The following is a 15204-nucleotide window of genomic DNA, read 5'->3' as shown; positions in this document are numbered from 1 at the left end:
TTGCACACACTAACCTTGACAGTTAGCATTAGCATTTAGCATCAAACTTTTAATCTCCGAATAATCCACATTTGTTTATCAAAATCATCACAGCACTGAGAAAATCAGTGTATGGATGCAATATACTGTACATTTGCTTTATTCTAAGAGTGAATTCATAGATTAAAGCACAAGTTGCACAACCATCGCAGAATGACTCTGACCTGCACAATCTCTAGCATTTCATCACGGCTGATGTAGCCGTTGCCGTCCAGATCGTACATGCTGAAGGCCCACTTCAGCTTCTGCTCCAGTTTTCCCCGTGATGTCACGCTCAGAGCAATGATGAACTCCCGGAAGTCGATGGTCCCATCGTTGTTGGTGTCAAACGTACGGAAGACGTGCTCAGCGAACTTTGAGGCATCACCGTATGGGAAGAAGTTGGCATAGATCTTCTTAAACTCTTCAACATTCAAATGCCCAGTGGGACAGTCTTTGAGGAACCCCTGTTTAGAGTGAACAACATATATTGCCATTAGTGGCATGCTTTAAGAAGCTCCTTTATAAGAATATGACATTTCAGCATAAATGATTTCTCGTGATGATGCTGCAATTTTCATGTACGTCTTTATCCTTCACAAACATTCAAGGGGATTGTGAGCTTAATTCCAAGACGGAAGGTTTAGCGTTATTATACTGCCAAATGTCAAATGCGCATTTTTTTCAGCAATTTCATCTGTCAGTCATGGAAGCCTATTCTGACTGGTTGATACAGCCAGGAGCGTTAAATCCACAATGACTGTTTAATACAGTAGCAGAGAGAATTAAATTATAGCGCACGAGGATTGAGAAATTCACGAGTGCACAGGACAAATGTTTGAGAGGCAATTCATAAAAGAGCACTGCATATTTGAGAGCATGTGTCCAGTTTTGTGCGAGGGCGAAGAAAATCTGCATGTAAGCCAAGAGAATCACACTTGTGAATTACATGGATGCACTCTTATGTTACAATAAGTGGTTTTTGACATTTGGCAGTATAATAACGCCATAGAAGGTCTATTGCTGCATTCACGTCCTCCTGGGAAGCTCCTACTCGCAGGTTTGGAAACCATAATTGATTTCATGATGTGACATGATGTGTGTTCAAGTCATTTTTTTGGAATAACTAACTGGACAATTCAGTATTTCTTTCGTTTGTAAATTCCCAATAAAGACGGGAAGCATTTTAAGTGCATAATGAAAAGCAAAGGATGCACATTAGTTGTGTAATTGTATAATCTGTATATCTTATCAATCTTGTGCCTCAGAGTGATTGGAAATATAGTTTGATTGCACAAGGCTGTCAGACCATAAACCACATCTACACTACACAAAATGCGTACAAACTAAATGTTACAGTCATTTCCGACAGTACTTAAATGCACAAAATGATCTGGGGCCGTATTCACAAAGCATTTTATCTTACCACTAGGAGTACTCCTAAATCGCACTAAAAGATTTTAGCTAGGAGTTTTCTCTTAAAAGTTATTCACAACGCCTTTCAGACCTACTCTTAGTAAAGAAAAATGACAACTCCTAAACTAAGAGTGAGTCTTCGTTGCTATGGATGACGTCATTACTCGTGCACGAGCTTGACTGAAGTGACCACCTTGATTGGCTGATGATTGTAACGCGGGAATGATTCCAAACACCTCCCCTACGATGATGAGTGACAGGTGACAGGTCTGAGAATGCGTGCGCTACACAAGTAGTGCGAAGGACGGAAGATGATGAATAACTGAATAAATAGCCTAAATGAATAAAGAGTAAGGCAAAACAAATAGCCTAGTAGCCTAATGAAACATATGGATTGATGCAATATCTTTGCAACATTATTGAATTAATCTGTCACTATATGCCTCTGCCTATACGTTTGCAAAGAGAAGAACATTTTAATTTGATTCACAATGAAACGTTACAATTAGTTTACATGCAATGAGTAGCCTAGTTTTGGTTGTTGTTGGTGGCGTTATTGCATCCCTACGCCTACGATGCAAAATTGTTCCCTCGCGATTGGAAGCTCCTGTAGCCGCCGCATACGCATTTCAAAACATCGCAACGTGAAATGCCACAAAAAGGGGTTTGTGAATAGGTCTTAGTGAGTTAGGAGTCCTCTCGACTTCTTTTATGATGTCCCAGGCTTAGGTGCTACTTTTAGGGCTAAAATGCTTCGTGAATTACTCTTAGTCAAAATAATTAGGAGTCCTAAAGTTAGGAGTGACACGCCCATTATTTTTAGGAGTTGCTCCTAAATTCGCCAGTTACTTTTAGCCTTAAAATTCTTTGTGAATACGGCCCCTGAGTTTTTTCAGCCCCAGGGACTCATGATACATAGCTTAAATTTACATACAAATGCCCTTAACCTTCTGGCACAAGGGGCAACCATCCCTGGGATACATATTCACTGTAAGTCATTTCCCATGAACACCACTTATAGAGACATACACTAAATGCTATATTTAACCATCTTTTTGGGAAAGGGTTACTGTTTTCATGTTCAAATATGCATATGGATAAATACCATACACTCAGAAAAAAAGTGCAACAATAGTACCTATAGGGAACTTTATTTACCACTAAAAGGTTCATAGTATTACCTTAAGGGTACATATTACTATTCCAAGGTACTAATATGCACATTTTAGGAGTAAATAAGTGTACTGCTCCAGTGACAACTGCACTTTTTGTTTCTTTACCTGAGATAATATTTCCGTTAACGAAGTCCAATAATTTACTCTCCATGTAGAGTAAACTGAGTGTTTGGAACCAAAGTCACACACTGCAAAATTTATTTTCCTTAGTTTTTTTTTTTTTTTTTTGTCTTGTTCTCCAGTACAAATATCTAAACATTCTTAAATCAAGATACATTTACTTGAGAAGCAAAATGATTTAAGATATTAAGTTCAGTTTTCTGATTTTTTTTCAAAGTTTAGTGAGTTAATGCATAAAACAAGAAATAATATTCGCCAATGGAGTCATAAAATAAACTTAATTCAAAGGGAAATCTAATTCAGTTTTTTTCTTACCCCATTTGGCAGATATTTTTTTCTTGTTTTACGCATAAACTCACTTAATTCTGACTTAATGGTAACACTTTATAATAATGTTTCATTAGTTAACATTAGTTAACTACTTTAGTTAACATGAATTAGCAATACTTCTACAGTATTTATTAATCTTTGTTAATTTCAATCAGTCATTGAAATTAAAAAACAATTATGTTGTATTTGTTATTAACATTAGTTAATGCACTGTGAACTAACATAAACAATCAATGAACAGCTGGATTTTAATGAAGTAATATTAACAAAGATTAATAAACACTGTAATAAATGTATAGCTCATTGATAGTTCATGTTAGTTAATACATGTACATTAACTAATGTTAACAAATGAGACCTTATTGTAAAGTGTTACCGACTTAATATCTTTAAGAATGTTTAGACATTTGTACTGGAAAACAAGACAAAAATACCAAAAAAAAAATTTGTGCAGTGCACTTAATAATTTATTAATGTCACTGCATCAGATAACACAACACAAAAGAAAGATGTCAAGCAAAAAATTAAAATAAATAAAAGATAATAACCCCTTAAAAAAATAAAACAAATACACGTTCAACATGTATCAGAAAAGTGTAATAATTTCTGAGAAAAGATCTAGCATCATTTGTTTCCATGATGGCGCTTGGTTTGATATTGTTTGTAATGCAATGAACGTCATCCATTTTGTGTGGCTTAAGTGCCTAGATACTTTTAGGGGCCCCTGTGGATATTTCAAGATGTTCCGACCTTGTACCACTCCTGCAGCTCGTGGTCAGTGAACTCCGTGTTCTCCCTCAGGTCCTGTAGCATCTCGGGCCTGAGTTTGCTGTTCTGTTTTCCCATGATGATACGTCTCTGTGCGCAGTGACAACACCGAGGCCCCGGGTCAGACCTGTCGACAAAAATGACATGAGGGTCAATGAGGTGACACCTAGTAGAAAAGTAGAGTAGATTACGAGTTCAAGTGATAATAAGAAGGAGTCTTAGTTACGAGGCCAAGGGTCAAGTGATTAGAGGCCGTCACGGTATTGTGAACATGAAATTTAAGCTAATTAAAAACCACAAGCTTCTTCCAAACCCTAACGTGTGTTTGAACTCTCTTGCTTTGGTGTGACACCCATCAGAGCTCAGTGAACTTTAATGTCTCCCCTGACATTACATGGATAATTAAAGCCAATGTGTGTGAGTGTGTGTTCCTATAAGTGTGTGTATGAACATATCCATTAGTGAATTAATAACACCCTTCTGAGCTGACTCATTCTCACATCCTGGGTACAAAAAGTGCTCTGAGAAAATGCATCTTATGCTGCCAATAAACGCTGCAAAAGGAAATGTACAAATTAATTGGTCCGAATGTGAGGTAGGAAAACAGCCGTTCTCTCAGGATGTTTTGAGAGCACAGTTAGGAACCTGCGCTAATTAATAACAGAGTCGCCCACAATTACTGCGAGATGGGCAGCGATGCGAGGCCAAGCGGTGCATCTCGACAAAAACACTGGAGGAGGATCAGTAGCCTACACACAAACAAGAGATTTTCACAGATATATGAAAGCATCCAGCACTGAGCACTAGGAACATTTATCTTAAAAGCTAAGGGATCGGTGAGAGCTCAATGAAGAAAGATTATCTGACAGTATGTGATAGAAGCAAAAGCCTGGTTTGAGTTTAAGCTAAATTACCTTACATAAGCATTGAGAAAAAGAACATCCTCCAAACTGTATCACTTTCAGGGATGCTAATTTTTGCGCGATTACGGAAGATAGCAGCCTGTCTGATTTGATTTTCTACCCCCCATGCTGAGTGTGTGTATTCTCGGGAGAGGAATAAACCCCAGCGGAGAGAGATCAGATGAGGAAAACCTCATTTAAAGCTACTGTTTTAGCTCTGTATTACACATGATCTGGGGGAGGAGACATCGTTTAGTGAAACACCACAGATCAAGTTTAGATTAGTCCAGGGGCGTGGCTAGGGGTGGGTCTGCAATAAAAACAGCCAGTGAAGTTTCAGCTTAGATTTGCTTGTACATTTTTTTGCTATTTTAAAACGTTTGCATTTAGAAGAGGCATGATCAGGAACATTCAAAGAAAATTCAGTCATTATTTACCATCACGTTGTTCCAAACCTGTTTGACTTTCTTTTTCCAACGTAACACAAAAGATATTTGTCAAAATGCGCTTTTGTCAATGTTTTGCAATGTTTCACCATTGACTTTCGTTGCATGCCAAAAGCAGTTGTTCAAAATATCTTGTTTTGTGTTCCATAGAAGAAAGTCCGTAATGTACAGTAGGTTTATGACAACATGAGGGTGGGTAAATGATGAGATAATTTTCATTTTTGGGTGAAATATAAAATAAAAGCTTGATTGTTTTCTAAATGAATAAATAAAAAAAAACGAAATAATTATAAATTCTGTAAAATAAAGGTATTATTATAATATTATTTTTCCTAAATACTTTTTTTACAGTGAAATATTACAATAGTTGTCATAATTATTATTTATTTATTATTATTATAATGTCAAAAAAGATTTGACCAAATTCTGAAGTCCTACAAACACAAGAAACCTGTTTTTTTTTTTTTTTTAATAAATGTTTTCATTTTTAAAAGGGTTTTCCCTAAATTGTGCAGCCCTAATTTAGATGATAGTGTTCATACATTTAAAATTTGTGCCATTCCTTGCAAAATCCTTGCTACTAGTTTTGTCAACCATCCGCCCACCCCCGTCAGGTTCAAAACGTCTTTAACCTCAGCCAAGTCCGGTGATTATATGTCCCAAACACTTTATGCTTATAGCTAGAGGCTGATCTCCAGACTGAGCCATTTAGGGTTGAAGCTACAGTAAATGATTTAGCACAGAGATCACAACAAGGCCAACGAGGGAGTGGGGGGAGGGGGATGTGGTTGAGAGAAAAAAACAACAACAATGGCAAGAATGCAGAGCAGGAGCAGCTTACACTGGCGGGTGGCCCAGTGATGATGAAAGAGCATCACCGCCAAGTGTTGGTGTTGGACTGACCAGTAGATGAGCAAATGGCTCTGTGTTTTCACTGCTTTCGTCTGCTTTTGTGCCTTGACCAGCCCTGTGGATATTTGCCCGATTTCTACAGAATATGAGCTCTATGTTGCCCTTCCACAAGAACCAGAAAATGGAGAGACAATGTAAAACTGAAACTGCAGGACGAAGTAATTATGTCTGCATCTGCGGCTGGAAAAACTCCAACTGGCTAGCAGTGCAATGTCAAGTGACTTGTCTCTCTATGCGTAGCAGACACCTTGCTGATATACTGAAAGGAGTGCCGTTCCCCAGGGCTTGAATGTCATCACTCACACTGAGATATGTCGCGTTAGTTTTAGCACTCTACACACTCATTAGACTTTATAAAAGAAGGCTGAACCGATCCTGGTTAAAAGGAGAAAAAAAGTAGCTCCAGCCAAGACGAGTGGAACAAAAGACATCTGGAGGAAGGCGAGGGCAATATACTGTATGAAGAATGTAGTGACTTCATCCACTTACATTTTCTCACACTGTCCCATGGCCAATTCCAAAGGGAAAATCACAAGTGAGATCTTTTAAATATCTTGTTTCTCCTAGAAAGGAGATTAAATATCCTCCCTCTTCGAATTTTCTCCAACGAAAAAAACCCTCATAGTCTCCTCTATGGTTTTCAACAAACTGATTAGCCAAAATACCAAAGTCCAAACTCAGATTTCAATACTATCTTGTATGTGATATACAATCTTATTATAGCATATAATGTTCAAATGTTTGGGGTCTGTATGACTTTTTAATGTTTTTGACAAAATTTCACCAATCCATCAAAATAACAGCAATAACAGCAATATTGAGAAATATTATAACCATTTAAAATAGCTGTTTTCTATTTTAATACATCTTAAAATGTAATTTATTCCTGTGACGGCAAAGCTGAATTTTCAGCATCATTACTCCAGTCTTCAGTGTCACATGATCCTTCAGAAATCATTCTAATATGCTGATTTCTTATTATTATGAATGTTTAAAACAGTTGTGGTGATTAATATTTTTTAGAGGAAACCGTGATACATTTTTCATTTGAGATAGAAATCTTTTGTAACATTATAAAAGTCTTTACTTTATCAAATAAAGTACAGCGATGAATCGTTCAGAGTACTAACATGCAAGTGCATGAAGAAAGTAAATAAAACCATTTCTGTTTTCATGTGGACTTTAAGCCTCCTGAGTTATGAACGAGCAACCTCTGAGCAATAACATGTTCACCTGGTAAAGCCTGCAAATCCAAAAGTGCACAAAAACAAATTACAAACAGAGCTCATTGGGACAAGCGCTCTTAAAAAAACCCGATGACAGCAAATACAAGAAAGTCAGATGTGCCGAAGCAACCTCAAACAGAATTTCTCCTTTTCTTGTTCTTTGCAGTTTCTCTTGTTCCTCCCTCTGGATGTTTGAGCTTAAGGGGTAATCCTCTCTATCTCCACAGTGTCCCACATGTGTTAGTGGTTGTTCTGACTGTTAAAATCCAGGACAGCCTTCCCACCCCGTTCTGCAGACAGCTGTTCCTCTCCTCTATGTGGGTCAGCAACATCTGGACTGCTAATCCAGCTGTAGGGATGGATGAATGAAGAGTAATGAAGGGAAATGCTGTGAAAATTCACCAAGGACTGCACTGTTTGTTTCGTGTTTACACTATGCTGCATCCGCACCACAAGGTGTCACTATAGTGCCAACTGCAGTATCATTAAGCACAACATAAACAAAAAATTATTTAAGCACGGTCATAAGTAGTAGGCATGTTTGCGCTGACAAGAGAGACTTCAGCGCATTTGTTGCCTGTTTAAACCAGTTTGCGGGCGGTTAGTGTACCACATTCAAAAGTGCCACAACTGTTCAGTGAAATCGCCTCAGAGTTGTTGTTGTTGTTGTTGTTGTTGTTGCTGTGTGGGAAAGCCTGAGGGCTGAGGAGGCTGCATATCTGAAACACAAGAGCCTCATTAAAATCCCTGCCAGCAAGAGAGTGGAGAGTGAATGAGCCACTGCACACCAGTGAAATAAAAGTGTAAGGCCGAAAGGAGTAAAGAGAAATGAAGGGAGGGAGTTAGAGAGTGCATCAGAGGAGGGGAGAAAGAGCCAAAAGATGAATCTCACAACAAGAGTATCTTATTCCTGCATCTATAAAAAGGCAGAGGAAAGAGGATGACAGAATTGATTTTTTTTCCCCACTCCTGTGTTTCTATCTCTCATCCATTTATGAGAAACAGAGGTAATCAGAGAATCAATCTAACCCGACAAGCGACTTTTGATCTCTCTAAATCAGATGCCATCTCTTTCTCTGCCTCTTCCTTTTTAATCCGCCAGCTCTATCCTTCATTTCGTTTGCTTAAGACCCTTTTAATTCCTCTAAAGTTTAATTCTAATTGCGCAACCTTTCCATGAACAATCTCCCTTTCATATTCTCTCCCTTTTCCCCCCCAACCCCTATTGAGTTGTCTCTGTAGGCAGCATTTTAAGAAATCATAGGCACCCACCCAGCTGTTCCAAAAAGAAGATAGCATAATTAAGCTGCCTTTTACTATACCACCATTTTGGGATGTATCCCTGGTGGGGAAGGCAATCCCATAATGCATTGTGTAAAGCTCCACAAAAAAAAAAAAAAAAAAAAAAATCAAGGCTATCAATTGATTAACAGTTTTAATCAAATTAATAGCATGCTACATACACTATTTGCTGAGAAAAGATCCTCAATTAAGATAAATTAAAAAGACAATACATTAAAAAAGATGATCAAAATGATAGAATAAATTATAAAGTATCTTTAGAAGTCTTTATACTGCTTGTAATTATTTCCATTTCATTGCACAAGTCTTTTACTAGTTCATTGTACAAGCTACAATTGAGTTTGTCAGTCTGTTCAAGGGGGACTTTTATATAAATTAACGTTAAAGGGGGGGTGAAATGCTCATTTTCACTCAATCTCCTGTTAATCTTGAGTACCTATAGAGTAGTATTGCATCCTTCATATCTCCAAAACGTCTTTAGTTTTATTATATTTATAAGTGAAAGATTGGTTGTACCGAGTCTTTCCGGAAAAAAACGAGCGGCTGGGGGCGGGCCGTGTGGGCGGTGTGCTATAGCTGTGCTAACTGATCTAACAACAACACAGAGAGACATTTGAAGTAGTTTACTCACCGTGACTGCTCGATCCTTAAGCATTAGACGATCTGCAAATAAGTCGATCTGGGCTTTGTTTATAAAACAATCATCGTCGAAATGCAGGGAACAAAGAGTCGTGCACAACCTCCGTTGATGCTTCGAAAAAACAAACTCCATCCACTATTCCCTTAACGCTGGGTTCTTTGGGAATCTGTGCAGGGTTGTCTTGCCCTGCCAACCAAAAACCCACTTCTTTGGTGACATTGACTTCCCTAAAAGCCGAGCATAGCGCTTTGAGGTAACGTACTGCTTTCGCTCTCTTCTCTCTCTGGTCTGCGAGTGCGCGCGCGGCCGCGGAGAAGTGCCCTTAGGACCCATATAAGGAAATTCCGCTCTATCTTACGTAAGACAGAGCCATACTCGAAAAAAACTTTCGGAAACTTGTGACAAACCGGAAGGAGTATTTTTGGAACAAAAATACTCCTTCAAACGTACAACTTAACTTTTGAAACTTTGTCCATGTTTAGCATGGGAATCCAACTCTTTAACAGTGTAAAAAACTCAGTATGCATGAAACAGCAATTCACCCCCCCTTTAAAGAACAAACCAAAGAAAAATAAATTGATGGATAAAGTAAGAGAAGTGTTGATTGTAAATATATTTTATTCAACAATCCATTGTTAAACTATCCATTTAAAATAGTACAATATATTTTAAAACTGTCTAATTTAAAATATTTGTGAATGCTGTGTATTTTTAACGTGATTTTTCGCTCCAAACCAGTTAAGCGCAAACCCAGCGTCGTAGCCAATTCTAAACATTTCTATGCTGATTGCTGACATACAGTAATGCTCAAACAAATACTAATCCCGGTAACACTTTATTTTGATGTTCCCTTTTGAGCGTGCTGTTAACTATGAGTAACTTTTCAACTTTATATCAACTAACTCTCATTAGAGTATTAGTAGACTGTCTGCTGAATATCTGCTAACTCTTTATTGTGATGCTCCCCCAACAGACATTCTATTGACTATAAGTAATTTTGCAACTACATGTCAACTTAATCTAAAAGTCTACTAATACTCTACTTAAACTCTGAAAGTTAGTAGACATGTAGGTGCAACATTACTTATAGTCAACAGAACATGTAAAAGGTGCTCTAAGCGATGTCACACGTTTTTTAGGCTGAACCATTTTTTGTCACATACAGCAAACATCTCCTCACTATCCACTAGCTGCCTGTCCCCTGAACACACTGTAAAAAAAACGCGGTCTCTGTAGACAGACCAGGCTCCACAAACGGCAACAAAAACAAACTGGCCAACCTGGACCACGAAACATAACAAACAGTGTTCCAGCCAATAACCGACAAGAATGATTTGGAGGTGGAGGTGGAGGTGGGGGTGGGGGTTGGGGGGTTAGTGCACGTTCACATGAAGGGGGGTGTGGGGAGTGGAGGAGAGAGAGGCATGAAAGAGGGAAGTTAGCTAGAGAGATGTCCTAGACAACAACAACGACTAAATTATAGAATTATATTCTCTTGAATTTTGATATGCCCGACACACGACCAAAGAGACGACGTTCCGATGAACAAATAGCAATGAAGAGGGAAAAGGAGAAGGAACGTGTGAAGTCCCGAATTTACATCGGAAAAGCCTGTTTCAGGAAGCACGGAAAGGGGGGGGGGGGTCGAGCTAGCCTCCATTTTGTTTGACAATACTTCGAACGTCAACATCACATCGCTTAGAGCACCTTTAAAGGGACCATCAAAATAAAGTAAAACCCTAGTCCCCAACCCTAACCGTATAGCATTGGTAGCATATCCTGATAGATAGCATACTGTTTGTCACAATTTAATCCATCATGTTTTTTTCTGAGCTCTGAACTGAATCCATGAAACCTTAACTGTTCTTGATAGGTAACTGCATCGAGTTGCCCAATGAAATCGCCTGTGGAATAGGGTTCATGCTTAACTTGTGTGGAAAAAATATTCATGCATGTTTTTATGCTTACTGAGTAGAGCACTGTTAGCTTAGTAACACGATAATGCCAAAGTCTATGTGTGTGGCTATATGAGTTTCTGCCTTTGTGTTCCAAATTCGGTCACTTCTGAGGTTCTCTGATGGATATATACTTTCTTAGAAGGCAGCTGCTTATGTAGGCAGTAGACAGAGAGACATGAAACACAGCCATTTTCTCTTTTTTTCAGTCTTTTCCCCCTTTCTGTGTGGGAGTAAGGAAAGAAATTACAACCTGTTTTTGCACCATGTACACAAAATGAATTCTTGTGCTGACATTTTGATGACATACAAGAACACCTATGAGTCTGTCTATAAAGGAGAGACCTTCTCCTTATAAACACTGTGCTGAAATCCCCAATCCATAAAAAATTGAAGATTACAGAGGCTAAAGGGTGCCTGCCAATCTCATTCCTCAAGTGTACAACAACACGGTAAATCGCTATATCTAAACACAGATTTCAAATCACGGATTAGCTCCTGAACAATGTGACGTTACATTGGTGTCTGAAAAGACTTTAAAGCCATTTCTAGATGTTTGGGTTAACATTTGAGCGTAGCATTACACAGCAGCACTCGGTTCATCCAGCTGTTATGTTAGGTATGGATTTAATGAAGACAGTAGGGGTTGAGCCCTGACCTGAATCAATGAATCTAATTCACATTACTCAAGAGAGAGGGAGGGGCTAGAGGACATAATAACAAGAACAGACAGAGAGAAAGAGTGAGAGAGAGAGAGCAAGAGGAAGATGAAGAAAGGACGCTAATGAAGGAGGTAAAAATAAGAATGAGGCTGTGTCCTCGGTGAGTGAGGTCCCTTCAGTCAGCTCACATTGTAGACATCATTTCATACCTCTTGCCAACAGGGACTTCAGCTGATATCAGCTGGCTAGAAGCGGATAGAGAGAAGCTTGGCCTTTTTTTTTTGATGGGACAGTAGAGAGAGGACAGGAAATTATGAGGAGAAGAGGGGAGAATGGTATCAGGAAATGACGCAAACCGCTGTTGTACCAAATCCAAGTCTCTGTCATAATCCCTGCCTCCTCGAATGGAAGATTCCACGGGCTAAAAGAATATTTTTGAGTATTTGGTGCCTGAATGTTGCTTGTTACTGGTGTTTGCCAAGCCCTAGCAACCACAGAGAACACCCTTCCAACTGTACAGCAACACACAAAAAAACACTCCGAACACCTTAGCAACAGCTTATCAACTAAAAAACACTCAGAACATATTAGCAACAACATAGTAATGCCCTGGAAACCACGCAGAACATCCTGGAAACTGTATAGCATCACACTGAAAACACTTAATACACCTTGGCAACAGCATAGCAACACATTGGAAACCACAAAGAACTCCCTAGTAATTTTATAGCAGCACAATAAAACACTCTGACAACCTTGGCAACAGCATAGTAGTTCCCTGGCAACCATGCATAACACCCTACTGTATAGCAATGCACTAAAAACCACTCAAAAGACCTTGGCAACAGCATAGCAACTCCCTGGCAACTATGCAGAACCCCCCAGCAACTTTAAAGCAATGCACTAAAACCAAACCTTAGCATGGCAACACCTTGGCGGCCGACCAGGAACATCCCAGGATTGTGGTGACTCATTTTGCATTGTCAAGCATCACTCCCATTTCCATTTTTAATTCTTATTAAATTATATGTAAGGAATAATTGATGACGGGCCTTTGAATTATTAGACAAATAATGCACACCTGAGGTGATGCACCTCGGATGTGCATTATTTTCAATAATTAAACGACCCGGAGTCAGTTATTCCGCTTATACTACGGTTACCACATTTTAAAACATTGTTCAGATGATGTATTTCAAGACATTTGTCAGGTTTTTGTCCTTAAAACGCTTGTGTGTGAGACTAATTTCTTACGCATCTCATCCAAAGCCTCCGTTACTAATTCCAAAATGTAATTTTAGAGCTAGTAACTGATGCTTCAGCAACTGATAGCAGACTATTGCAGTTATTAATGCAGTTATTGGAGAAAGAGAGAGAGAGATTAAGCGTATGTGAATTACCCGAATCTGAGTCTCTCAACAGTGTTCGGCAGCAGCGTCTCTACTAATTGCGAAACTGTAAGTTTATCTTCTCCAAGAACAACGTCGTTATTACTTCGCTAATGAGAAATGTCATGTAGCTTTTCAGTTGTTAAATTAATTTACCGATAAAATCGTTACAGCAGCACTGACAACCCGTTTCTGTGCGAGTGTGTGTCCGTATACCGTATGTGTGCGTTTGAGTGGGAGAGAGAGCAGGAAAAAGAGAGTATATAAAAACATGGAAATAATCTGTCGTTTTTATCCTATTGTTTACTATACTTATTTGCTTTGTCAGTGTCGTTGTGGGTTTTGGTTATTTTGCTGTTGTAGTCTATAAGGACTTTTGAAATAATTGAAATCATTTGGCGTAGTGATAAGGACCTGTAATGCGTTCAAGACCTGTAATGTAATGCGTTTCCCTGAAAATAATTGCACACATTAGAACGTTCGTCAACCAATCAGATTCAAGCATTCAGCAGCCCCGTAGTAGAAATCTCATCATATAACCGAAACTCCAAACAATCAAATTCAACAAACTTTATGAGTTTAAGCTAGCTCAGGGTTTGTAAGCGAACCACAAGACAACACTAGCACTGTTTTAATCATGACTATTAATGCGGATCACACAGGAATCACACACTTATCTCTCAGTCTGATTACAGTAGGGTCATATGATGGCATGAGCATTATAGATATTACTCTGAGAGAGGGGGGGGGGGGGGAGAGAGAGAAAGAGAGAGAGAGAAAAGAGATTATATGTGAGAAAAACATGGCATCAGCAGACAGATGGACACGCGCTATGAACATCTCCCCCAGCGTATGACCTACACTTCCGTTAACAAGCTTTCTGACACATCGGTGGTAGTGTGCCGTTATTACACTATCCCTTCTCAAACCTCACAAGAGATGCATAAAGAAAGTCTCATCATCCATGCAAGCATACTGTAGGAAGATCACTTGATCATAATAAACAAAAGAGACTTGGACCTGCTCTTAGAGTGTAAGCCTGATAATCACTGGAGAGCGGATGACCTCTGTGACCTGTCCGTGAGTGCATGTGTATGTGTCCACACGTGCATGTATGTGTGTTGTAAGTCATAAGCTGGACAGAGTTGCAGATGGTGTTGAAAGAGAATAACTGCTCATCTGTTGTTTATTGTTTCAAGAACAATAATTTGGTTAGACTGTGGCTCCAGAAGGAATCCAGTTCATTTCATACAGTGACTGAGGGTTATTCTGTTCAACAAAAGTTGCTTTCTATCAGTGACTTGATGAGTAAGTTGTGTGGGAACATATACAGAATACAAGCCTCTGTCTAGATTTTCTAGATTTAGCAAAAATCAGTACCACTACGCTAGGGTATTGTGGGTGATTGTCAGGACCTTACTACGCAGTTGCTAAGGTGTTCTGAGTGTTTTTTGCACATTTATATGCATTTGCAAAGGGTATTTTATGTGATAGCTGCAGTGCTGCACGATTTAGGGGAAAAATTGAAATTGCGATTTTTCTGATAAAAGTTGTGATAGCAATTTAAAATGTTATTTTTTTTTTTTAAAAAACGCACAAGGTTGCTGTGTCTGTTTTTAGGGCTACATAATTTGGCCAATATTTTTTTGTAATTATACATCAATATGACTACAAAATAATAATAATAATAATAATACAATAAAAAAAACTGTCCTATTGTTATTAAATTAAAATAAGAAACAAAATAATAGATTTTACTATTGTAGTATTTTACTGTAAAATAAAGAAAATTAGTATTTAAGAAAAATATAATAATAATTTTACTTTACAGCACAACTGTAAAATTACAACAAAAATAATTAAGGCTGTCTTAGTTTCTTCGGTTTCCATTAAGCTTTTATTTTGGTGGAAAACTGAAGGAAACCTTAAAGCTTCTTTTTTTTT

The 15204-nt window shown here is 38.4% G+C and overlaps 1 protein-coding gene across 2 annotated transcripts in view; it reads right to left on the bottom strand.

The window, feature by feature from the left end:
- Window positions 1-15204, bottom strand: part of hpca (hippocalcin) — a 37709-nt gene that overhangs the window by 5342 nt on the left and 17163 nt on the right. For both annotated transcript variants that reach the window (XM_079878409.1, XM_079878410.1), the window contains exons 2-3: window positions 3810-3954; window positions 204-485 (exon numbers count right to left, since the gene is read on the bottom strand). In XM_079878409.1, the coding sequence (XP_079734535.1) occupies window positions 204-485; window positions 3810-3905 (378 nt within the window). In that variant the 5' untranslated portion in view covers window positions 3906-3954. The remainder of the gene's footprint in view (window positions 1-203; window positions 486-3809; window positions 3955-15204) is intronic.

The sequence above is a fragment of the Squalius cephalus genome (assembly GCF_949319135.1).
Source record: "Squalius cephalus genome assembly, chromosome: 8".
Classification (NCBI taxonomy): Eukaryota; Metazoa; Chordata; class Actinopteri; order Cypriniformes; family Leuciscidae; genus Squalius; species Squalius cephalus.
The sequence above is the reverse complement of the archived record's forward strand: the minus strand, read 5'-3'. Positions and strand labels throughout refer to the sequence as shown.